A 15,364-nucleotide genomic window follows, 5' to 3' on the forward strand; every position below is an offset into this window, starting at 1 on the left:
CTTTGCAAAATACATTTTTAGCTTTCTTGATGCTTTACGAAACTCAGCAGAATAGCTTTTCAACTTATTTACTGCTTTACAGAGCTTAATGGGATGTTTTCTTAGAATTTGGGATGTTTTTACAAAACCTTCGGTAAGTAAAGGTAGAAATGCTAAAATCATCAGCTTTCAGAATTGGTAAAGGCAAAAATGTTAAAGTAGTTGCTTGGAAATTCATTGATAAAGGTAGGCATGGAAGAGTCATGTATTATCTCTTATTAAACTCGTTGCTTTAAGAAACATTCAAGAACGTTACAATGCAACTGAGCAATTCACGAGCACTGTAATACTCTTGTAATCTTTTGTAAGAAACACATTTCTTTAATACTAAAACTTTTTAAGCAATTGCACAATGTGAATAATCAGATTTTGGTTGCCCAAATTCAGTGTCTTTTGAGGTATGAGCACTTTGTAAATGACTAGATGCAATACACTGAAATGTTTCCAAAATATAGCAGCACCTTGCCAGGCAACTCTTTACAGTACAAGAAGCACTCTGTAATGGCGGCACTTTGCAAACAGCCACACCCAGCACAAGAACTTTTCTTCAAACAATCATGCTTCAATTGAATTACACAAGGCAGTTGCTATTTACACACAGTGAACTCTGAAATACATGCACAGTAATAAGCACACAGTGTAAGCACTTTTACACACTCTGAGATACTTCAAATGACTTCAGTTACTTTTTTGATACCAAACGAAGTCGTAGTTATGCCCAAACACAGCACTATGCCGAACATAGCAGTCTCCTTGCTTTATTTTTTATCTACAGTGCCCCTTTTCTTTTCTTATTCTTTGTGCTTGTTTTACTCTAATCATTCCCTGTTATGCCTTAAATACACTCTTTCTACCTTAAGCATGCTCATTTTGTCTTTAACATGCTCATTTTGTGCTTTAAACACATTTGTTTCATCAAACACTTTAACATTTTCTTTAGTTAACAAACTTTTGAGCTTTCCGTTTGCCTGATAATGTGGTTTATGCCCTTGTAATGCCTTTTTTTGTCTCTTTGCATCGAGCAAATAATTCGGGCTGCTTTTCATTACCTTTGATTCTGGTTATGTTCAAACTGTTTTCTCTTGGTTTTACCTTTGCTGTCACCTTTACATCTCATGGCTCCAAAGGTTTTCCTCTTTTCCATCCCTGTTCTGACACCATGTCGCTTTCGTGTTGGTACACAAATAAACGAGTCTTCATGGGTTGTTTAAGCAGCTTTATTCTATACAAACACAGTACTGTAAAGTTTATTTGACTATGACTAAGTAACTTATATACAAAGTAACTGTTGTGATCATACAGGCTTACACACTGTCTGCTGCTTCAAAATGGCACTAGGGATTGCACGTGTCTGGAATATATATGTGCACGCACTGCCTTGCATGCTTCCTTAAAGACATCGTGCACACACCCTACACTCTGATCTACACCTGGGGTGGTATATAACAGTGTACCCCAAAATCACTTGAAATAAGTCTCACAGCAATAATAGGTTATGTCACTAGTGTGTGCCTGACACTCATTTCCTATATTTTAGGAACAAGAACTCTACATACCTTTACAGTCTCATTCAGATATAATCAAGTTGACTCTGCCAGGAACTGACCTTGTTTCCCCACCTTTTCATGATTTTCATAGACAGGAAAACAAGGTGTGGTGAATATTTAGAGTATATCCAAGTAAGGGGACAGGAGGGCTACATACTTGTTTAAAGATGATGCTGTCCAGTTGGCATCAAATGAGTGTGATGTCTGGTGTGGATCAGAGTGGTTCACTGCTGTGTATATTCCTGCTCACTGCAGGTAGGGAAAAACAGTTACCTCAATCATTGCCATCCTCTCATAAAAATTGTAATCACTATCCCTGAGATATATATATATATATTATGGTATCATTCAGTCAGACTTGCCATGGCATGAAGCCATTAATGAACATTATAACAGCTAGCAGAAATAACGCATTTGTCTTAGAAATTACCTCTGTCTTTATTAAAAATGTTAGAGTACCTGAATGATGTCTACAAGTTATTGCCACAGAGAAAATGGCTGATCTTAAATGTCCTGAACATTAAGTGCAAGTACCAGCTTAGTGTTTGAATTTAGTATCAGCATTTTATTTATTGGTTTTATTTAGCATTTGTATACCCGGATTTTTCAACTTGGTTAAAAACTATTCACTTAGGTTACCGCTCTATATAACAGATTAAGGCTATTCATGTAGGTATTTAAGGGAAGGCAAAAACTGAGCAATTTGTGTAATGTTGGACTAATAATAGTTATAAAAAAACATGATGCATAATGTTTGTAATTAGAACTGCATTAATATGGTTTGTTTCCTTTTCTGTAAATGTATGTTTAACGATGTTAAAAAAAGACTATTCACTTAGGTTACAGAAGTACAAAGCAGTTTGATATATCTAAGCACATTTAAACATGTTTATTGTTTTCCACATGTTTGAATGATTTTTGTGTCATTAAGACTATCAGACCAGGCTCTATTTGTAAATATAACATTAATGAGCATGTATGTCACTGCAAGATTTTTTTGGCTTTGCAAACCTTTTATCATAATATAGGTCTTCTGGCAGAGGTCATAACTGAAAAGGGTCTAAAGAGCAATTGATTTGCTAATAAAACAAATAAGTACATGGGGTAGCAGTTTAAGTATCAGTATAAGTATATAGTAAGACAATAACTTGTTCAATGAGGGTAGAGAGGATCTGGAGACTAATAGATACATAGATGCAGCAAAGGTAGTACTGCAGGTGTTGTACCATTCAGTGGAAGAGGTTATCAGTACAGTGACCATTATACAGGTACAGCAGTGATAGTACTACATGTATAGTTCCAGGTTGTGGTAGAGGGGATCAAGAGGCTACCAGCATTGGTGCAGTAGTGGTGATACTGCAGATGTTGTTCCAGATGTGGTAGAGGGGATTAGGAGACTGACCGTTAAAGACGCTGCAGCAATGGTGGTGTTGGAGATGTTGTCCCAGGCTGTGATAGAGTGGATCAGAAGACCAAGCAGTACAGAAGTGGAACAGCTGTAGTACTGCAGGCTTCCAAAGCTGTGGTACACAGGATCTGGAGATTGACTGAAACAGAGGTGGAGTAGTGGTGGTACTGCTGGTGTTGTACCAGGCTGTGGTAGAGGGCATCACAAGACTCCCCTATGCAGAGTTACAGCAGTGAAGGAAATACAAGTGTGGAGAAGGGTATCAGAAAACTGACCAATTCAGATGTATGACAGCAATGGGATTGCAGATGTACTTGGTATAAAAGAAAGGCTCAGGATACTGACTGGTGCAGAGATGTAGCAACAGTGTTACTGCAAACGTACCCAGCTGTGGAGGCGAAGTCAGAGTGAACTCATACTAGAACCTGTCAACTTAATGGTCAGTTGATTACTCTTCTTAACTCTGTTCATGGGATTTGGGTTGTGTCCAAATAATATGACTGAGGATGGAAATGAAAGAAATTAGGTGCCTTTGTTAAGTAACTGAAATCACTCTCCATCAGTAAATGAGTGTCTCTTCACAACATAGAAAGAGCTGAAGAAGTACTAGATTGTCTTAGAGTTTGGTATGAACCAGCTGAGGTGCTTTGGGTCTCCAGTGAGAATGCCTTCTGCTGTCTCTCATGTAAGGTGAACCAAGCAAGTCTTATGGATGGGAAGTATGGGTTAGACCCAGAATGTACTGTGACGAGGGGTTATAACTTTCTGGTTAGCTACAAATGCCAGGTGTTCCTAAACTTTAAGCTGTCTTATGTGATGGAAAGAAGGAAGGCCTGCCCTGTTGAGCTTGACTACTATTACTGCTTTCACTGGACAAGCAGTTTATAAACTGGATGGCTGAATGACGGCTGCAAAGCGCGAAGACCTTATTGGAGCTGCTTTTTAGGTCAATCCAAGAGGTGGTTGTGGATATGAAAAGGGGAGAATTTAATTATTGTCTTAGGCTTTCATTGCAAACAAAGCGCACATGTAATTCATTTGCATGAGTATGTGTATGTATTTGTAATTCAGGAATTTTGAGGAAAAGAGTGAGCTGCATGGAAAATACCATTTCAGAATATGGACCAGTGCAGTGCATTTTGGAAGATGTATATATGTGACATAGCAAAATAATGTGGTAGAGCCAGATTCTAATGAAGATCAAGCCACTTGACTGATGCTAGGGCAGTGCTCTAATGTATCTTCGTAGAGAGGCCAGAGATGTCAGGGTGTCAAGAGAACTATATTTTTATAAAATTACTACTGAGCCTATAGTAAGGAGATGTGAAAACTTGCACGGATATATAAGCCATAAAGAAGGGAAGGAAATAGGAAGAACCTTGCAAATTGAATATATATAAGGACAGTCATAGGTTGATACTGTAGAGTATCCCCAGCTTTTTATTTGTTTAACCAAACATAGAACTGAAAGTCCGATTTCACATGCTGCTTTTTGTCCCAAACTGTACCAGTAAATGGGATGGTAACTGACACATTCTATGCTGCTTGCTGCATACATTATGTCTCTTGAGTAGTAAGATGGAATCTTTTTTGAAGCCATACTGCAGAGCAGTATCTGCATGTCTAGGATATGAATCAGGGCGGAGAGTAGTACTGTCATCTTTTTCCCAGCATCACATTTTTGAATGATTGCAGGTAACATAGGCAAGCACAGATCACGTAATGGTATAACCAAGCAAATACCACAACTTGCACTTTTTAAAAATAATTTAATTATTCTGTGCACTGGACTATAGTTGAATTTAAATTAAAAATATCCCTGGCATATTTATCAGATTTATGGATATATTTAAATTGCATTTTTTCTGAATATTTGATTGCTGAAATGGGTTTTTGCTTAGTCCTCTCTTTTTGAGAGTTCTTTGCAGTATTGCAAAGTCATACAGTCCAGAAACATTAGCTGACTAGATGTTGCTGTGTAGGGCCTATACTTGTGAGGGTGGTGGCTACATTGTGAAAAATGCTGAATTTCAAATATCACTGTTACATTCCCTGGAACATTAAATGAGGATGGTAGAGTAGAGAATATACAACATTCCCATCTGACAGATTTATTCCTTTATAACATTTCATTGGAGAATAAATTAACTGAGCATAGCCTTTAGCAGCCTACTTATGCTGTAGTTTAGTTTCGGTGGTAAAAAACAAAAGTTGAAACAGGTGATGATTGCTGTAATAGAAAACATAGTTAAATAAAAACTATCACTTAAATAAATTGCATTTTAATTACTTTTCTTATGCAGGTTGGATGATTGATGCAGATAGCCGTCCAAAATTCAGAGAACTGATAGCAGAATTTTCCAAAATGGCTCGCGACCCTCAGCGCTATTTAGTAATACAGGTAAGTGCACATTCCACTGGCCACTTCAAGTCAAGAAGTGCTGTTTGTTAGTTTAGTTTTTGCCCTTTTTATTTACTAGTTGTCTTCATCCTCAAAGTCTTAATTTACATGGGTGTTTACTCTTCACACAATATATTTGTCAGACCATGGGCATCTTACTGCTTGGTGCATTTTTTCCATTTTCTTCCCAGTCAAACTCTGAACTTGCAGTGGCACATTGCATCAATCTATATGCAGTGCAGGATGTCCCATGTTGTCTTTCTAATCAGACATTGCTAACAACCCTCTTAGCTTTCATTTGATATTTCATGTAGTAAGCTTCACACAAAAGGATAGCTACTTGGCAAACACATCATTATGGTATTATTCCTAGTCACCTACATGTATGCTTGAAGTTCTTTTATAGTACAGCATATGGGAAAGCAGATGTTTCACTTCCAAGCACGACTGAGCTAAAGATGTGAGTACAGCATTTATATAAACTAGGAATCACACATGGATCTGCATCTGTTAATCTGTTTGTATTTTTACAGCAGAGTAACATTGTGAAATTGTTTGTCATTTCAGTGTAATATGGTGGTTGAAAACATTATACAGTCCCAGTATTGTACAGTTTTCCTGTAATGTATTTAATCTCAGAGAGAACACATCACAGTTTGTCATTTAACGGATTTCATGCTTAGACAAAGTGCTGAATGGAGCATCACATAGAAGGGAATGGGGAAATTATGCAAATTTGTTATCAAATAATGGTTACAGACCCCCAAGAAAACAACTAGGCAAGCACAACTGATTGAGCAATCAACCCCATGAAAAAATTAAATGTCAGTGTTTTTTTTTTATAATTTGGCAAGATTCATGTATCCTCATGTGGGAAGCAAGTCATTCATACCCTTAAATTGTTATATACCAGCTTCACAGACACTCAAGTATGAAAAATGGAGAAATCTCCCCAGATAAAGGAATCACTGATACAGCATGGTTTAAAACTGCAGCAAAGGTGGTTTCTTATGGAAAATAGTGATCAGTGAGTTTAACTGCACCAAGTTATGCTCACCGGGTTGGCTCTTTGGGGAACTGTAAATTGAAGAGTCATGGGGCAACCATAAATAATATGTAAACGTGTTATGAAGTGTAATTCCACACCACTACCACCAAATAGGTATGCAAGAGTGGGTCTGCCCTTAAGAGCTAGAGTAAAATGTGCACTACTGCCTTTGGTTATGACTTAACACCAGACACACCCAAATAAGCCTTACACTACCAGCTACAGTATAATCCCCGACTCCCTAGCATTTGTTCTACTGCAGTCTGATCCGAGATCCTTTAAGTGCAAATTTGCTGTCACTGAGACTTAACCAAGCTATTGTTCATGCAGACACATACTCACTGGTCCCAAGAATGGATTATTGATACCTTTCCAGTAAGACATCACCTTTCCTATATTCACTGTGTGCTACTACTAATCTGATTACTTGTCTGATACAAAATCTCAGTTTCTGGTCACTTTTTCAGTAAGCCATCCCACATTAAATTATACTAGCTGATGGCCAAACATTCTCCCTTCAAAAATGGTGGAAACCAGCAATTACACCAATTGTTTTTGGATTCCCTTTGTTAATACATTAAGACACCATCCATAAGCATTTGTGAATGAACAGATGCAAAATCTACTTTTAAAAGGATCTGGTTATATAAACATGGCAATGTTACAGTTGCAAAGAGAAATAAAACAATGTTTCATGTGGCTAAACTGATGGTAAGAAAAATAATGCATTATTTACTGTTATTTCTATCTGCATATTGTAGTTGACTGAAGCCTCAGGATGAAAACTTAAGTCCATTATATGTGTGCCACAGAAATCCTTGGTTTAACTTTCTCCACAGGTCAAATTTTCCCAAGTCCAAATATGGTACGTCTTTCCTTTTAAAGTGAGTAGATGGAATAAACAGAAAACTCCATTCCATGGTGGGGTAGTACAATTTATGAAGGAAAACTGTCTACATGACCACAGTAAACAATTCCATTTTATTAAAAGAAAACTCTTGGAATTTTACGCATTTAAGTACTGTGATCTCCTCACAAAGATGTGCAGTAGGTAGACTGCCAACCTTAAAAGTGTGTGTGTGTGTGTGTGTGTGTGTGTGTGTGTGTGTGTGTGTGTGTGTGTGTGTGTGTGTGTGTCTGTGTGTGTGTGTCTGTGTGTCTGTGTGTGTGTGATACAGATGAAAGGCCTGGCCATCTACTTCTGCTTCTTAACCTGCCTTAGTGGATGGTGTGAGTTGTGCATATGATGTAGGTATATGAGTTAGATGTGACTTGACATTACTGGATGGATGGGATGAATAAATTATATAACTGTTTCCATTTTTTAATCCAAGAAAATATGTCATCTGGCATGAGACATTATATGGAAGGATATTTTTGGTATACTCTTGTGTGCAGTGTATAATCAACATTAGTGACATGCAGCTTTGCTTTAGTTTCAGTTTGTATTTTAAACATAATTTGTGTGACACCTCCTCATTCTTTAATTTTTTATAGTGTGCCTGTAAGAACCACAGTTGTTTAACAAATAAGCAGGGATATATTTTTTTATTTTATTTTGACTTTTGTTAACCGGGAATGTCCGACTGAGCATGGGCCCTATTTCAGTGGAGGCCTGGGGAGAAAATCTCCATACAGAACAAATAATATTCAGCGGTGATACAAAGTACAGAAAATTTCAGTAACATGACATAAAATACAACAGCAACTACAGATGCATTAAAATCTCAATGTACAGTACAGAATAAGTAGGTGTAGAAGCAGAAAGATTAAGTCGTACATCAAAAAATACTCCTGAAATGTTGCAGGTTCTCGTTGTGTTTAGCTGTGCAATAAATAGATATCCCATGCAAGGCAGAAGTTTAACTCTGCTCTAGGGACATTTGCAAACTCTGGAAATTCAGGGGCAAGAAAAGTAAGAGTGCATCTATAGTTAACACCCACAGGTAAAGAATAACACATACTTGATCCTTAACATGAACATCACTGTTATGTAAGTGTCCCACTTTTTGATACATTGGTCTCTAAAAGTGTCCAATATATCCGTAGTAAGAACAAACTTGCTTGGATAAAACTAGATTGCAGTACTCCTAGAAGTTTAGAACACTGAAGGACTATTTTTAAAGTTTTAACTTTCTGGTCTGTAGCCCAGGCATCCTTCAAAGACTGGTTGAGCTCCTCAGTTTGGGTTATGTAATCCTGCTGAATCACATTCAACAACTCCTTTTGAGATCCCTCTTCAAAGTCATCCAGTTCTTCAAGGTGAGTTCTCACTTTTTCAGACACCACAGAACCTGGACTTGTGCCTTTTCCTTTCTTCAAACCCATAAGAGATTTATGGAAAGTTTCTCTGTGGTGGTATATCAAGCAAGGATCTCACTTTGTTTGGCAGTCCAAGGCTCAAAGTCAGTACCAAGAGCCATTTCATCTTCCTTCTCTCGTTTCTTTCTTCCACCTTCCAAGATGTTACTCTTTCCTGAAGAAACAGATGCTGCAGCACTAAGGGGATCAGTGGATGCAGCAGATATTGACAGTGGATCAGTGCCATCCAGCATGGTGCTCAATGGATCCATAATAGAACTGTATAAGGAAGAGGATGTGGAGGAAGTGCTTCCTTCTTGGTCTGTAACAGTTTTGGGCTTCAATGGATGGTATTCCCCAAATTCCACAGTTACTCTTTCTAAGTGCCGGGATTCCTTCTCTTGTTTGTAATTCCTCAAGCTTGAATGCCACTGAATAGAAGCCATCTTTTCCTGTCAAGATCATATATGATCTATAATTTCATTAGATTAATTCACAAGGCCAGATTCCGAAATATCTGCTATCAACCTGACATGGGCTGTTACCACTAGTCACAACACTTTCTGATTCAGAAACACAGCCACCACAGTGATGTTGTATTATCTGTGGGATTATAACAGTGGGTGTTTCCTTAGCCAAGCTGTATGCTAATAATGCATTCCAGGGGAAAATCCTATGCTAATTAACTATGTGCTCTTCCCCAGAAATACCTGCAGTAATGCATTTGTGGAAACTCTTGGGTGCATAAGTTAGCCCAGGCAGCCAAGTTAATTATCTTGACCAAAAGTTCAGGTTTGTCCATTAATCTCAATGAATGAGATCATGTTAGATGTAAGTGCCAGGGAGTTTAGTGGACCCTTATTACTGGGTTGGGTGGAAGTATATGCAGAGGGTTGAGTGGGCTCAGGTAAGAGTGTAGTTCGTGTGTGTGTGTGTGTGTGTGTGTGTGTGTCTGTGTGTGTGTGTGTGTGTGTGTGTGTGTGTGTGTGTGTGTGTGTGTGTGTGTCTGTGTGTGTGCGTACGTTGGTAGTTGCAGTGGGGGGAGTTGGTTATGGGATATGTAGTTTAGGTGTGTGTGAATGTTGGGATGAGTGAGTGTGTCCATAAGTGTGATTGGTTGGGGTTCTGTCTATATATGCATGAATGAGGGTGTTTTTGTGGGGGTCTGCCCTGGAGTGTGTGTTTGCATGAATGTGTGTGTGTGTAGGGGTCTAGTATGGGGGAGAGGCTGTCATCTCACAGTTTTGTATTCCCATTCAAACATTTCCGATTTTTTCATTTCCCCATTTTTAGTTGTTCTGTACCCTCTTCAGGTATGCTCCCCATCTCTTCCTCTAGTTCTTGGTGTGTGTATCCTTTTACACTCTGTTGCTTAGTCCCACACTTGAGGTTCAAAACTTGAATAGCAAATGATCAGTGCAATCTTATTGTGATATGGGACTGAAATATTTCTTGTACTTTGCTGAATCTGTGTTCTATGTCACAGTGAAATCCTGTATGTTCCACCAAGAGAGGAGAGGAGAGCAAATCCTGCACTGCTCTGACTCCATAGTTTCATAGTTTCATAGTATAGTACTAGGCTATCTGCCCTGGGCATTTGTAAGCCTAGCCATAGTGATGTGGCTTTTGCCACCCCATGAAATGGTACAAAAAATGTACAGAATAAATTTAGAATACTGTGCCTCTGTCTAGTAGTGACACAATGAAGGTCCCCTTATATAATAGAATTAGTTTACTGTGCCCCTGTCTAGCAGTGACACAGATGTGATCCCTGGAGTAAACTTACGATCTCCCATCCACTCATCAAGATTTCTCTTGAAGAGAGTCAGTGAGGGGCTCTGCCTAATATGAACTGGGATCTTGTTCCAAAGCATGGGAAGCCTCTGGGTTATGAATCTATCCCTCCAGCATGTCCTATTCATACTTGTGCCGAGGTTTACCTTTGTAATTTGCTTTAGAGGACTTTACAAGATATCTAATTTGCTTGTTCAAGCTGTGGAGGGTGTTCTTCCTCTGCTGTGTCATTTACTTCTTGTTCTTAGACATTAGTTTCTTCTTCTTGCATAAATTATTTATGCTTGATGTCCACCAGGGTGGCTTGTTTTTTTTTGTGAGAACCTTGCTTTGATCTGTTCAGGTACAGCCAAGTCTATACATCTATAAATGTGTTTATGGGGCATTTGTGTACACCTCTGTGTAGGTGTCATTGTTGACAGCCAACCTCTTAACTGTCCAGATTTTTGCATCATATTTTTGGTCTGTTCCTCATAAAATCTGTGATTTTCTGGCAAATCGCTGGGATGATCTGAGGGTTGAAGTCACTACATAATGACATACATTTGAGCTTCAGACTTCAAATCCTTCAGAAAGTACATGTTAGCAGAAACCCTGTTATTTTATCAACTTTCTAATTTTCTAAGAGCATTATTTATTTAAAATCTGTCCCTATTTTTGGGCCTTTGTCCCCTCATTTTGTCAGGCTTTGTCCAGATTTCTAGCACTTGGATTTCTAGCAAGAGGCTGAGGTATGGATGATAGTGTTAGCAGGGGGGTTGAAACTATTTACGTCATTGCTTAGGAGGCTATAAAAATGTAGACAGAGATCAGCAATATTCAGACAGAGTATAGCAAGAAAGCCAAACAAGCACTCCAGCTAAGTAAAGATGCCTCCAAATATTTTTAGCTAAATGAGGAATGCTATTTCTCAGCTCCTGCCACTAATAAGCTGATGTTATTCACTGTTTGCAAAGGAATTCTTTGCTAACTTTTCTAACTGACCCTGGACAAGACCTCTTAATATTACATTTTAGAAGATATTCCTAAGTTTAGGATTCCTGTGATAGATTTACTATCAGAGTAAAGGCAGAGAGATGTAGAATAAGGCTTGGCGAGAGCAGATGATGCTCGCTATAGTTGAGAAGGATAACAAATTGCTTTACTATATGTCTTTGCCTGGTTTTATTTGAGAAGGATGACACATTGATTTACAATATGTCTTCTCCTGGTTTTAGTTGCTTATGGAAAGCACAACATTGTTGGGGTAGTTTTCCCTAACTCCTGGAGAGATGGGATGAGCAGTGTATTAACAGTCCTAAGTGGGTACAATACTATGATTGGTTGGCCTAACAGAGTTACTTAAGTTAGGTGAAATGTTCTAATGAGACATTAGCCAGGGGGGATACAGGAGCACAGTCGATTATTCAAAAAGTGAGTTTTAACAAGTTTCTTGAACTGTGATGGGGATTTGTTGTCAGTTATGTGGGCAGGAAGGGGGTTCCAGGTTTTTGCTATACAGTGGCTGTAGACAGACTTACCAGCTTCATTGTTATATTTGGTTACTTTGAGGAGGTTTTGTGTGCCAGACCTCAAGGGCCTGGTGGTTTTATAGGGTTGCAAAAGATTTTGTAGGGCTGGGGTGTTATCATAGTTATGTATTATTTTGTGGGCTAGTGATAGTTGATTGAGTTGAAGTAGTAGTGGTAGTTCTAGCCAATTGAGTTTTTTTTAGGCATTCACAGTGATGTGTTCTGATGGGCGAGGTTGTAGCAAATTTGGCTGTCTTATTATAACAACTATCAAGTTTGTTTAGGTCGGATTTGCAGAGATTTGTACGCATGGGAGAGGCATAAAGTAGGGTGGATAGTAGGTGAGTCCTCGCTATTGTAGTTTTGGAGTGGTCAGTGAGGAATTATTATTGCGATACAGTAGGCCACGTTTTTTATGTACTTTTTTAATGGTTATAGAAATATGTAGGTCAAATCTAAGGTGATTATCTATTTCAACCCCTAAGAGTTTGGTATGGTTTGTGGGGGTGATTGTGGTCTTGTTAAAGGAGGAGATGAAGAAAGAATCAGTGGGAGGTGTGGCTCTATGGGAGCTAAAGAGTACTAGCTTTGTTTTACTTGGATTCAGAATGAGCCTTTAGTTTGGAATCCAAGTTTCTACTAGGGAAAAGCATTTTTGTGTTAGGGAGTGAAGGATGTTAATTGATTTGGCTGCACATATTATGGTGGTCTCATCTGCATATTGCACTACTGAGGCTTTAGGAATACTGTTTGGGAGCTGATTGGTGAAGAGGGTAAAAAGAAGTGGCCCCAGGATGGAGCCTTGGGGTACTCCTAGGGAGACTGGTAGGGAGGGGGAGAGTTGGTTTTGCCACATAATAGCTTGTTTCCTTCTCTCTAGGTAGTTTTTGAACCAGGAGATGGCAGGGGTGGGTAAGGTTGCTAGAGAAAGAAGGATTTTATTGTGGTTAACCATATTGAATGCTTTGGACAAGTCAAGGAAGTTGGCAGATACCAGGAGTCCATTGTTTCTGTGAGTATTGACAATGTTGGTGAATTATGTTAGTGCGGTGGTGGTGCAATGGAATGGTATAAAGCCATGTTGTTGTGCTGCTATTAGATTATTTTCTAGGAGATATTTCATTAGTTGCTTGTGTATTACCCTCTCTAAAATTTTAGATAAAGGGGGTAGTATGGCTATAGGACGGTAGTTATTGAGTTCCAGGCAGGTTCCCCCTTTAAGTAGAGGGATGATATGTAATATTTTCCATAGCTTGGGTACTATACACTCGGAGATGGATCTGTAAATTAGGATAGAGACAGGATATGAAATGGCTTCTGCAGCCAGGTGGAGGTATTCAGCGGGTAATTTATCGGCGGCTAGAGATGTTTGAGCTTGCGGAGTAGTTTTTCAATGGATTTGGTTGGTTCTGTGTGGAAGCTGAACTTGGGGCAATTGTTAGTTGGGGGTGGGGGGTGTGGATTTGCAGGGGTGGTGATGTTGTCATAGGGTTGGTTGTTTGCAGGGGTCTGGATAGTTTCTGTAAAGTATTTATTAAATTGAGTGGAGATGTCTTCTTGGTTGTTATCAATTTTTGGGGTTGGGGTAGTTGTTTTACCTGGTTGTAGAAGAGAGTTAATTGCTGCCCCAAATTTTTGTGGGTTGTTCCTGTGCGTATCCTGTAACGTTTGGTAGTAAAATGTTATGTCTGTTTTAGTAAGTTGTTTGGCTTTGTTACATAGTTCAACGTATATTTGTTTGTTCGATTGGGATTTACTGTTGAGGTAGTTGGTCCAGGCCTTGTTTCTTTTTTTGAGGAGGAATTTTGTGTCTGGGGTTAACCAGGGGACATATTTAGTTTTAATTCTTGTTGTTCTGGAGGGGGCATGATAGGGTGTTTAAGAAGGTAGTATTGAAATATAGTACAGTTTCATCAAGAGGTAGGTTTTTAGGGTGGTCCAGTTGTACATTTTTAGGTCGCTTATAAAGCTGGAATGGTTAAAGTGTTTTTTGTTTCTAATTAGGCGCATAGATATTTGGGTCAGTTGTGTGATTTTGATCTGAGTAAGAATGTGGCTTGTTGGTCACTCAGGGTGTCTGGTAAACACCCTGCTAGGGATATCAGTGATGGGTGGGATACGAGTATCCAATCTAGAGTGGATTGGTATTTGGTTCTCTTGTTCTTGTGGGGGAAGTGATGAGTTGGGTTAGGCCATGTAGGTTAATATGGGAGAGTGGGTTATGACTGGAACAGTTTTGTCACTCAGTATTAAGGTCTCCTAATACTATGCTTTCCTGGGGGAGGGAGTTAGATATCCATTCTAGGAGTTTTTCTGTAATGGGGATATTGTTGCCTAGAGGGATGTAGCATTCGATGATGTTGATGTATTTACTGTCATTAAGTTTTAGTTTTGTTAGAGGGAGTTCAACTTTATGAAGGTCTGGGGTTGTTATGTCTACTTTCACAAGGGTGAGGTGAGATTTATACACTAAAGCAACACACCCCATTTTTCTTTCACTACAAATTATATTCTAACCTGGTGGAGTGATTTCATTGTTGTGGTTTCCTGGTTTAAGCCAAGTCTCTGTTAGTATGACTATCTCAGGTTGATAAAAGGAGAGAGTAGTACATGAAGGTTGTGGACTTTGTTTAGTATACTTCTGACATTTAAATTTAAAATGTGGAGTGTGGATTTGTCTCGGTGTAGTAGGGTATCATTCAGGTTGAGGGTTGGAGCTCCTAGATTTTGAGGGCCTGGGTTTGGGTGTATAGCACCACAGATAATGAGCTGGGTTCTGAGATAAAAATAGAGTTTGAGTAGTTTGTTTAGGGTCTTAAAGTTCTTTATATTTGTTTGGGACTGGTAGTGTGATGGCTGTAATCTGTGTGCATAGTGGTGAATAAAGAAGGTTTGGTAGTGATGTGGGACTAGTTGAGTAAAAGGGTGTGTTGTAATAATGTTAGTGGAAGTAGTTGGCATGTGGATAAAATTAAGTTGTTTTTGGTGGTTGGTGATAGAAGTTATAAGTGGGAGTGTGGGTACACCTAGGAGCAATAGTAAGAGGTGTATGTATGTGGGTTTGGGTAGTTTGGGCATGGTTTGGTCATGAGTGAGAGATCTGCTTGGGATGGGGTGGGTGTGGTGCATGATGAGATTTGTTGTTTGTGATTGTAAGGTAGTTAGATGGAAGACTGTGCTTTACAGGATATGGAATAGTGGAAGAGAAGGAAATGGGTACAGGGGTGGGGCAGATTCAGTAATTGGTGGTTAGCATGAGGGAAGTGGCTAAGTTTAGTTGAAATGTAGCATTAGTGGGAGTGGGTGGAAATAGGG

At 39.0% G+C, this 15,364-nt stretch overlaps 1 protein-coding gene across 1 annotated transcript in view; it reads left to right on the top strand.

Annotated features, from left to right (window-relative positions):
* EGFR (epidermal growth factor receptor) overlaps positions 1-15,364 on the top strand; it is a 1,653,396-nt gene that overhangs the window by 1,486,595 nt on the left and 151,437 nt on the right. The window contains exon 24 of the mRNA XM_044064990.1: positions 5,298-5,395. Within this exon, the coding sequence (XP_043920925.1) occupies positions 5,298-5,395 (98 nt within the window). The remainder of the gene's footprint in view (positions 1-5,297; positions 5,396-15,364) is intronic.

This window comes from Protopterus annectens, chromosome 3.part0, assembly GCF_019279795.1.
Source record: "Protopterus annectens isolate FY-2018-M chromosome 3.part0, PAN1.0, whole genome shotgun sequence".
Lineage (NCBI taxonomy): Eukaryota > Metazoa > Chordata > Ceratodontiformes > Protopteridae > Protopterus > Protopterus annectens.